Source organism: Xyrauchen texanus, chromosome 40 (assembly GCF_025860055.1).
Source record: "Xyrauchen texanus isolate HMW12.3.18 chromosome 40, RBS_HiC_50CHRs, whole genome shotgun sequence".
Taxonomy (NCBI): domain Eukaryota; kingdom Metazoa; phylum Chordata; class Actinopteri; order Cypriniformes; family Catostomidae; genus Xyrauchen; species Xyrauchen texanus.
This window is the reverse complement of record NC_068315.1, coordinates 1,398,491-1,409,560: the sequence shown is the minus strand read 5'-3', so window position 1 is coordinate 1,409,560 and position 11,070 is coordinate 1,398,491. Positions and strand designations below refer to the sequence as shown.

At 39.4% G+C, this 11,070-nt stretch overlaps 1 protein-coding gene across 1 annotated transcript in view; it reads left to right on the top strand.

Annotated features, from left to right (window-relative positions):
- The first annotated feature begins 10,006 nt into the window (after positions 1-10,006).
- LOC127633137 (A disintegrin and metalloproteinase with thrombospondin motifs 14-like) overlaps positions 10,007-11,070 on the top strand; it is a 42,985-nt gene continuing 41,921 nt past the window's right edge. The window contains 2 exon segments of the mRNA XM_052112021.1: positions 10,007-10,036; positions 10,126-10,179. Of these exon segments, the coding sequence (XP_051967981.1) occupies positions 10,007-10,036; positions 10,126-10,179 (84 nt within the window).

Sequence of the window (11,070 nt, the reverse complement as noted above, 5' to 3'; positions counted from 1 at the left end):
AATGCCTAAAAATGCCCAAAAAATGCTGCATGCACCCATGATGCCCAACAATTTTGGGCATTATACAGTTGGCAAGTTCCATATTTAAACGGCATTAATGGGCATCATAGTTATATATAAGACAGCATTATTGGGCATCATGGGTGCATGCAGCATTTTTGGGCATCATAGGTATATACAAGACAGCATTATTGGGCATCATGGGTGCATGCAGCTTTTTTGGGCATTTTTGGGCATCATAGGTATATATAAGACAGCATTATTGGGCATCATGGGTGCATGCAGCATTTTTGGGCATCATAGGTATATACAAGACAGCATTATTGGGCATCATGGGTGCATGCAGCTTTTTTGGGCATTATTGGGCATCATGGGTGCATGCAGATTTTTTGGGCATTATTGGGCATCATGGGTGCATGCAGCTTTTTTGGGCATTATTGGGCATCATGGGTGCATGCAGCTTTTTTGGGCATTATTGGGCATCATGGGTGCATGCAGCTTTTTTGGGCATCATAAGCAAAAGTTCTACACTTAAACAGCCTTTTTGGGCATCATAGGAAAGTTTCATACTTAGTACTTTTGGGCATTTTACAGTTGGCAAGTTCCATATTTAAATGGCATTATTGGGCTTCATGGGTGCATGTAGCATTTTTTTGGGCATCATAGGCAAGTTCCAAACTTAGACAACAATTTTGGGCATTATACAGTTGGCAAGTTCCATACTTAAATGGCATTAATGGGCATCATAGTTATATATAAAACAGCATTATTGGGCATCATGGGTGCATGCAGCATTTTTGGGCATCATAAGCAAAAGTTCTACACTTAAACAGCCTTTTTTGGGCATCATAGGAAAGTTTCATACTTAGTACTTTTGGGCATTTTACAGTTGGCAAGTTGCATACTTAAATGGCATTATTGGGCATCATGGGTGCATGCAGCATTTTTGGGCATCATAGGCAAGTTCCAAACTTAGACAACATTTTTGGGCATTTGCTGTTGGCAAGTTCCCTACTTCAATGGCATTATTGGGCATCATAGTAGCATAAACAGCATTTTTGGGCATATTAGGCAAGTTCCAAACTTAAATGGCATTATTGGGCATCATGGGTGCATGCAGCGTTTTTGGGCATCAGAAGCAAGTCTGTACTTAGGCAGTGTTTTTGGCATCATAGGTGCATGCAGCAATTTTAGGCATTATTGGCAGGTGGCATACTAAGCATTTTTGGGTATCAGAGGAATGTTCCATATGTAGACAGCATTTTGGGTATTATAGGTGCATACAGAATTTTGGGGCATTATTAGCAAATTCCATATACTCAGACAGCATTTTTGGGCATTGTATGGCCGTACATTATTTTGGGTCATTAAACGTGCATACCAAATATAAACTATTAGGGCATTGTAGGCATAACTTTTACCCCTCATGTGTGCATCCAGCATATTTTGGCCTTCATACTGTAGGTGTAAGCGTCATATTTGGATGTCATAGTTTCCAAACTTAGACCGCATATTTGGCCATCATAGGAATGTTGTGAATGATGCCCCAAATGTAGTCTAAGTGTGCCCCTCACTATGTTTTAGGACACAGCCAGTGTTGCATCCAGCAGCACTAGAATATTTGTTATTCTCCACTGGCCAAACAGTTTACTGATTACCCATTGCCCTCGGACATGTCCAACTGTCACTAGTGATAGTTTCCAATTTTCCAACTCTTACATAAGATTCACATGCATCCAGCGCCGATTATACTCGTCAAACTATCAACTTCCCCACCTCTGTTTGTGTCTCAAATCCTTATCCGAGGCTCACGGTACACGTTTATGACAGAATATTCATTACAACAGCAGCTGAAAGATCATCAGTGCTGCCCTGTAGACACACAAACATCTTGCTGTGGACTGAAACCGGCTAAATCTCCCTAGATGCCTCATGCATAGATTTGGTATTCTGGTGACCCTTGACCTCTGAGTTAGTGCACCCTTAATAGTGTTCATTACTCGGTGCACACGGCCCAAAAACCAACCGCGAAGAAACCAGCTGCGAAGCACACAACGTCTGCATTCAGCACAAACACATGCTAATGCAACACTCCATCAGTTTGTGCATGAGTTTAGATTCTGTTTGTGATGTCACACACGCTCAACACACTCCCGACGCATTTGCAACAATGCATCTGTGTTTAGAAGCTTTAGGAGGCTGTGAAAGTTGCTTTGCTTTTTTAAGGCAATTCAATACCTCCATCGGCTGTAGTGATTTCCGTGTGAGGCATCACAGATCGCCTCTGTTCCGTGAGCACGTATGCGTGCACAATGAGATCATTCATTGCGGCCATGCTGATGACTCTCTTAGGTAATCGCTGTCAGTGGCACGAGGACAATGACACGCTGTCTCCTGTACCGCCAGCCCGGACAGAACTGATGCGGCGGACGCTCCCCTGCGATTCTGCAGCACAACGGTCATTCTGTGCCGGCATTAACAGCTGCAGCTGCTCAGAAGAATCTGGTTTAGCGAGAGGAGAATGAAAGTGACAGACTCAAACGACTTTCTTACCAATAACAGACGTGTTTATTTCAGCTGCATTAACGGCTCCGCAAACTGAAGTTAGCATTAAGCAAATGCGTTAATCATGTATGTAGCATATGAAGTGCATACTTGACATTGTCAGTTATTGTTCAATGTTGTAATAGGTGGTTAAAATGTGATTTTCTAGTAACTAAAAGTTATAAAGTTCGTGTGAAGGCCTTTGAACTCAGACACATTTCTGAATGCAACAGTGCACAATTGACGTCTAAGATTAAAAACCATGCCACCACCAGGGCTGGACTGGTAATCTGTCATTCGGGCATTTTCCTGGGGCCGACACACTTTGGGGACGATCCGGGCTGGACTGGTAATCTGGCATTCCGGGCATTTTCCCGGTGGGCCGATGCACTTTGGGGACGATCAGGGGCTGGACTGGTAATCTGGCATTCCGGGCATTTTCCCGGTGGGCCGACACACTTTGGGGACGATCCGGGCTGGACTGGTAATCTGGCATTCCGGGCATTTTCCCGGTGGGCCGATGCACTTTGGGGACGATCAGGGGCTGGACTGGTAATCTGGCATTCCGGGCATTTTCCCGGTGGGCCGATGCACTTTGGGGACGATCAGGGGCCGGACTGGTAATCTGGCATTCCGGGCGGCCGGTGGGTTGGCAGCGAAATGGGCCGTCGCGTTATGGAAAAGAAACAGTGCTGCAATATGAAGACAGGACAGCGAACACCCCCCGCTCAACAAATTTTGGGCCATTTGCTATGTAAAATCCCAGGCCGATTTCTCTTCCCAGTCCAGCCCTGGCCACCACTATAGATAGACGCAATAATTGTGCATGCAAACTGCCCATATTTCAGAGGTTTTCTGGATGTTTCTGATGTTTAAATGACTAGATAACCTCTACTGTTCTGTCTCACACCTTTCATAAGCCGATATCGATTCTAATCAGTCAAACTCAACCTCATTCTAGCCACTGCAGAGACAGATATTGATGCAGCATATCGATGCTGAACAACTACTGCATAGACACAACCGGGCCAACAGTGGATGCAACTCTTGCGCAATACACAGGAAGTTATTTGAAGGCTTGTTCCACTTTATCTGCCTCCATCCGGTGAGTTATCAGGCTCACAGTCGCTGATGGAGGTCCATGTGTTTTAACGTCCTCAAGGTTTTATTAATAGCAGCGTGTCCCTTTCTAGACTATGAGGTCATCGCTATTGCACGCCGCCTGTCACGGTAAAGATATATAAGCCGCCGTTCATGTGATTCAGAGCGCGCCAACATCAACACAAGCACGTCTTGGCTTGCAGGAGCTGCGTGTCGAAAGACCGTCCCCCCGCAGACATACAGTACAGTGAGCTGAATGAACACATTTAGAGCTGTGAATGCATGCCAAAATGCACCGGAGGACACGCTGAGTGTGCAGTTTAGCCTGTGTTTGTTGTGAGCGCCTGACAGCAGCCTTAAAAACACCAATCTGACAGCTGTCACCGAATCTGAGAACTGTTTGAGACTTGTCTTAATGGTGCAGCACCCAAATATTTAGTTGACTGACTGATTATTCTGCGCCTTTCAAAGAAAAATCTCTTGGGAGCGAAGAGGCCGCTGCGTCCTATAGATGGCACTTATGGATTATCTTATTCTAGATCAGGGGTTTATGAGCGTGTGGATACAGTGGTGATGACATGTGATCTAATTGCGTGCGTGTGCGTGTGTGTGTGTGTGTGTGTGTGTGTGTGTGTGTGTGTGTGTGTGCGTGTGCTGAACACGGGAGTTTTAAGAGTATGCAGTGAGGGCAGAACAGCTATTTGTGTTTCCATCAGTTTAAAAGAGTCAAGGCGACCCGGCAACTGGACTGCAAATCCAGATGTCCAAATAGAGATGTTTGATTTAGCCCTACATGCACACCATTATCTTTTCTTTAATATATTCACTTTTAATTAATATGGTGCTGCACAGAAAACATGTAAATGTGTTTTGAAGGCTTTGCAATGGTTTCCTTCACGATAAGTTTTGCGTTCCTTCACAATAAGTTTTGTGTTCCCTCACGATAACTTTTGCGTTCCCTCAAAATAAGTTTAATGTTCCTTCACCATAAGTTTTGCGTTCCCTCACGATAAGTTTTGCGTTCCCTCACGATAAGTTTTGCGTTCCCTCACGATAAGTTTTGCGTTCCCTCACAATACGTTTTGCGTTCCCTCTCAATAAGTTTTGCGTTCCCTCACGATAAGTTTTCCGTTCCTTCACGATAAGTTTTACATTCCTTAACGATAAGTTTTACGTTCCCTCACAATAAGTTTTACATTCCTTAACGATAAGTTTTACGTTCCCTCACAATAAGTTTTACATTCCTTAACGATAAGTTTTACGTTCCCTCACGATAATTTTACGTTCCTTAACAATACGTTTTGCGTTCCCTCACAATAACTTTTGTGTTCCCTCACGATAAGTTTTGTTCCCCCACACGATAAGTTTTGTGTTCCTTCACAATAAGTTTTGCGTTCCTTCACAATAAGTTTAACGTTCCCTCACGATAAGTTTTACGTTCCTTAACGATAAGTTTTACGTTCCCTCACAATAACTTTTGCGTTCCCTCAAAATAAGTTTAAGGTTCCTTCACGATAAGTTTCGCGTTCCTTCACGATAAGTTTAACGTTCCTTCACGATAAGTTTCGCGTTCCTTCACGATAAGTTTTACGTTCCTTCACGATAAGTTTATCGTTCCTTCACGATAAGTTTAACGTTCCTTCACGATAAGTTTTACGTTCCTTCACGATAATTTTTGCGTTCCCTCACAATAAGTTTTACGTTCCTTCACGATAAGTTTTACGTTCCTTCACGATAAGTTTTGCGTTCCATCACGATAAGTTTTGCGTTCCTTCACGATAAGTTTTGCGTTCTTTCACGATAAGTTTTACGTTCCTTCACGATAAGTTTTGCGTTCCATCACGATAAGTTTCACGTTCCTTCACGATAATTTTTGCGTTCCCTCACAATAAGTTTAACGTTCCTTCACGATAAGTTTTGCGTTCCCTCACAATAAGTTTAACGTTCCTTCACGATAAGTTTTACGTTCCTCCACGATAAGTTTTACATTCCTTCACGATAAGTTTAACGTTCCTTCACGATATGTTTTACATTCCTTCACGATAAGTTTTACGTTCCTTCACGATAAGTTTTGCGTTCCTTCACGATAAGTTTTACGTTCCTCCACGATAAGTTTTACGTTCCTTCACGATAAGTTTAACGTTCCTTCACGATATGTTTTACATTCCTTCACGATAAGTTTTACGTTCCTTCATGATAAGTTTTACGTTCCTTCACGATAAGTTTTGCGTTCCTTCACGATAAGTTTTACGTTCCTCCACGATAAGTTTTACGTTCCTTCACGATAAGTTTCACGTTCCTTCACGATAATTTTTGCGTTCCCTCACAATAAGTTTAACGTTCCTTCACGATAAGTTTTGCGTTCCTTCACGATAAGTTTAACGTTCCTTCACGATAAGTTTTATGTTCCTTCACGTTAAGTTTTGCGTTCCTTCACAATTTTTGCGTTCTTGAACAATTCATTTTGCGTTCCATCACTACATTTTTAAAAATCTGTATTTGCTCAACCCTGTTTTGATGTCTGACTCATGCTGATATTATATGAAGCCTCATTTATTTTGAGACCTAAGGGTGTGAAAGCTCTGGTGTGATGTGTAGTTACTGTTGTCATGTTGAGGGATGGGAACACAGTAGATGAAGTTGTTCTGTGAGAATATCAAGGCGATGCCTGTCAGCGGCTGCTCAGAGAGAGTTCCAGTGCCTGCAGTCATTAGTGTGAATAGCCCAGCGTGATGTCACACACCTCTCTCATGTTGAGCATTCGGGATGACAGCTGATGCTGCACTAATCCAGAGCTCAGCATCACATCTCGACGTCCAGATATTTTATTAGAAACACGTCACGCGTGAAACATCTCATGGAGGTTTGCAGAGCGAATGAACTAAAACAAATGTCTAAATGTGACTCACAGTTTGTGTACACATGACAAATGTTGTTTATTAAAAAAATCATCCACTCATTTCTCTTTTGTTTACTTCTAACAGAAGCACAAGCTGCTGACGACAAATTATAGGTTGGCAAACGCTCTTCCTCAAATTGCATGTTTTGCTGTGGTGTCACAATAAAGAAAGATTTTCGGGTTTTCTCTCCACACACAACGGCACGCTGGTCTGTCTTCTGTTTGTTTGCAGAGCTGTTTTTGGAAAAGTCAACGCTGTGTGCACTAGCGACTGACGCTAGGGGCTGTAGCCTTTAGCCTCCTTGTTAGAGCACCTGCCTCCCACGCCAGAGACGTCGGTTCGAGTCCTGTACGGAGCGGGTAAAACAGGGGCGTCACAATGGTGCTGTGACCCGGATGGGAGTGAGGTTTAGGGGGGTGAGTGTAACGGTAGATAGCTGTGTGTAAACCTCACTCTCCTGACCTCAAGAGATGCACTAGCGACTGACGCTAGAGGCTGTAGCCTTTAGCCTCCTTGTTAGCGCACCCGCCTCCCACGCCAGAGACGTCGGTTCGAGTCCCGTACGGAGCGGGTAGAACAGGAGCGTCACAATCACACCTTTTCCCATCCATCGCCGCTCTGAGAAAGAGTGTTTTGCCTATATTTCTACAATGCAAAGATTGTATTAAATGTATTGATTTCCCCCAAACATTCGAGAACTTTGACCCAAAGGAACAAAAACGTCCATGCGCTTGGACCGCCTCAGAACATCTTTTTAGTCCGCTCATGTGATTCTCTTGACGTGCACGTGTGAAAAGCCCACGAGTGGTCAGAGCGTCTCGCTGCACTATAAATATCCGCCTTCAAAGACGCTGGAGTTCATATGTGGAATTTAGTGTATATTTGCTCTTTAAGAGGCGTTCATTCAGTGTCGTTTCTCAAGGACTCGACTGACAGACTGTGACCCCAGCAGCTGAACTTGAACTGTGGGCTTCTGTGATTGGACAGTTTTTAGGTGCCACTGTAGGTGGTTGTTAGGATGTTCTGAAAGGTTGCTAGGTGGTTACTTACTGACCCAAGTCAAAAGAGTCCACCACAAGCATGTTTGTGTAGGGGCCATGTTTTGCTTTTGGCAAACTATAAAATATCATATTTTTGTCATATTTTTATGAAAATATTACGTTTTGTTTTTGTATCATGGTAAAACCATGTTTTTTGGACATACCATGGAAATAGTATTTTATATTTTAATTTTGTATTTTTTTTTCAGATCTTTTTACGTACATCCAAAAAAACTTTACAAACAAAACATCATTTTTGTTCAGTATATTATGAAAATATTATGTTTTATGGATGTTTAACGAAAATACGATAGTACAATATACTTTTTTTTTTTTTTTTTTTGCCGAACTATAAAAATACCTGATCTTTTGACACCATAATAATAAGTTTATTACCAATACCATATTTTTTTGTATGTATTATAAAAATATCATATTTTTGGTTGGTTTTATGAAAATACCATGTTTTTGGACGTATCATGGTAAAACCATGTTTATTGGACATACCATGAAAATAGTATTTTTTTTATTTTTTTTTTGCCGAACTATACAAATACAATATCTTTTGGATGTGCCATAAAAATGCTGTTTTTTGTTTGTTTTATGAAAATATATATTTTGTTTTTGTACAATAATAAACCACGTTTTGCCATTACGAAAATACCGTGTTTTTTTTACCAAACTATAAAAGTACCCAATTTTTTGACATACCATAATAATGAAACAAATTTTTGACATACTATAAAAATACCATGTTTTTTGGACATACCATGGAAATAGTATTTTATATATATATATATATATATATTTTTTTTTTTTTTTTTTTTTTTTGCAGATCTTTTTACATACGTCAAAAAAAAACTTTACAAAGAAAACATAATTTGTGTACAGTATGTTTTATGAAAATATCATATTTTTGGCCGAACTATAAAAATACAATATATTTTGTTATACTGGGGTAAAACCAGAACTTTTGTACAGTATATTATGAAAATACCATGTTTTTTTTACCAAACTATAAAAGTACCCTAATTTTTGACATACCATAATAATAATTTTTATTGTTTTATTGTTTTATAAAAATATCATATTTTTTGGACATGTCATAGTAAAACCATGTTTATTGGACATACCATGAAAATAATATATATATATTTTTTTGCCGAACTATAAAAATACAATATCTTTTGAGGAACTGTGGTAAAACTATGTTTTATGGATGTATAATTAAAAAACATGGTTTTTTTGGCATATTATAAAAATACCATATTTTTCGGACTGGTCATGAAAATCGTATTTTATTTATTTTATTTCGTTTTTGCTGAACTATAAAAATACAATATCTTTTGTTATACTGGGGTAAAACCAGAACTTTTGTACAGTATATTATGAAAATACCATGTTTTTTTACCAAACTATAAAAGTACCCTATTTTTGACACACCATAATAATACTTTTTTTTTTTTTTGCCGAACTGTACAAATAACATTGTTTTTTGGACGTGCCGTGAAAATTGTATTTTATTTTTGTATTTTTTTATTTATTTTTTTCAAACTTTTGTTCAGTATATTATGAAAATATCATGTTTTTGACGTACCGTGGTAAAATCATGTTTTATGGATGTTTAACTGAAAATACCATAATACAATATACTTTTTTTTTTTTTTTTTTGCCGAACTATAAAAATACCAGATTTTTGACACCATAATAATAAGTTTATTACCAATACCATATTTTTGGTTTGTTTTATAAAAATATCATATTTTTGGACATGTCATAGTAAAACCATGTTTATTGGACGTACCATGAAAATAATATATATATATATTTTTAGCTGAACCATGTTTTATGGATGTATAATGAAAAAACTAGTTTTTTTTTTTTTTTTTTTGGCATATTATAAAAATACCATATTTTTGGACGTTTCATGGTAAAACCATGTTTTTCGTTTGTTTTATGAAAATACCATGTTTTTTGGACCAACTATAAAAGTACCCTATTTTTTGACATACCATAATAATATATTTTTTTTTGTATGTATTATGAAAATACCATGTTTTTAGTTTTTTGACAAACTAAAAATAGCATATTTTTTGGATGTGCCATGAAAATACCAAAAATATTTAGTTAACATAATAGAGGTAACACCATGTGTTTTGGACTGGCCATTAAAATCATACGTCTAACATAAACCTTTAATCTTTACGAGAGGGTCTGATATTACCGCTCATCGTTTAGGTAAGTAGTATGACATTAGGCATCCTTTAACTTTAACAAAACCTAAATACATCCTGTTCAATCCATGCTAAATGAAAATAATGCAGAAGTCGAGTATCGCTGAAACAGCAGCTGTAGATTACAATAATCATAAATAATGATGGTTTGAGTGTCCTGGCCTACATTACGCTCTTTGTAGTGCAGATGAAAGTGTTGCATTCTGCTTTTCTTCAGGTAACAACTCCAGTTATCCCAAACATGTCCAATGCGAGACACAGTGTCACCCTTTTTGGCTTTGCAAGATCATTTGAAATGTCCTACAGGGTGACACATTTACTGTCACAACTGATGATGGCCGAGTGCTGCTGCATGTGCCAGTGAGTGTTGTTAAACTCACCGATGATTGCTGATGCTTGCACCGATGAACGCTGAGTTTTGCACAAAGAGCGCTTTGGTATTTCAGATGACTAGACGGATTTGTCTCTGGGGCCACCAGTTGACTAGTCCTGCTTTAGATAGAAATATAGACAGACAGGTAGAAATATACATACAGATACACAGGCAGACAGACAGATAGATAGATAGATAGATAGATAGATAGATAGATACAGTAGGTAGATGGATACAGACAGACAGACAGGTAGATGGAAAGACAGACATATAGACAGACAGGTAGAAACTAACAGACATACAGATAGATGGACTGACAGACAGGTAGATAGACATGCAGGTAGACAGACAGACAGGTAGACATATACAGTAGATAGATGGGTAGGAAGATAGACAGACAGGTAGATAGAAAGATAGACAGACATGTAGAAATATACAGACAGATACACAGGCAGACAGACAGGTAGAAAGAGACAGACAGGTAGATAGACAGACTGACAGAGACACAGGTAGATAGACAGACAGACAGGTAGAAACTGACAGACATAGAGATAGATAGACAGACACACAGGTAGACAGAAAGATAGATAGATAGACAGACAGACAGACAGACAGACATAAAGGTAGAAAGATGGACAGGCAGGTAGATCGGTAAAGACAGACAGACAGACAGGTAGACAGATAGATGGAAAGACAGACAGACAGGTAGAAACTGACAGACATACAGATAGATGGACTGACAGACAGGTAAATAGACAGGCAGAAAGACAGGTAGATAGATAGATAGACAGACAGGTAGATAAGTAGACAGATAGATGGACTGACAGACAGGTAAATAGACAGGCAGACAGACAGGTAGATAGATAGATAGACAGACA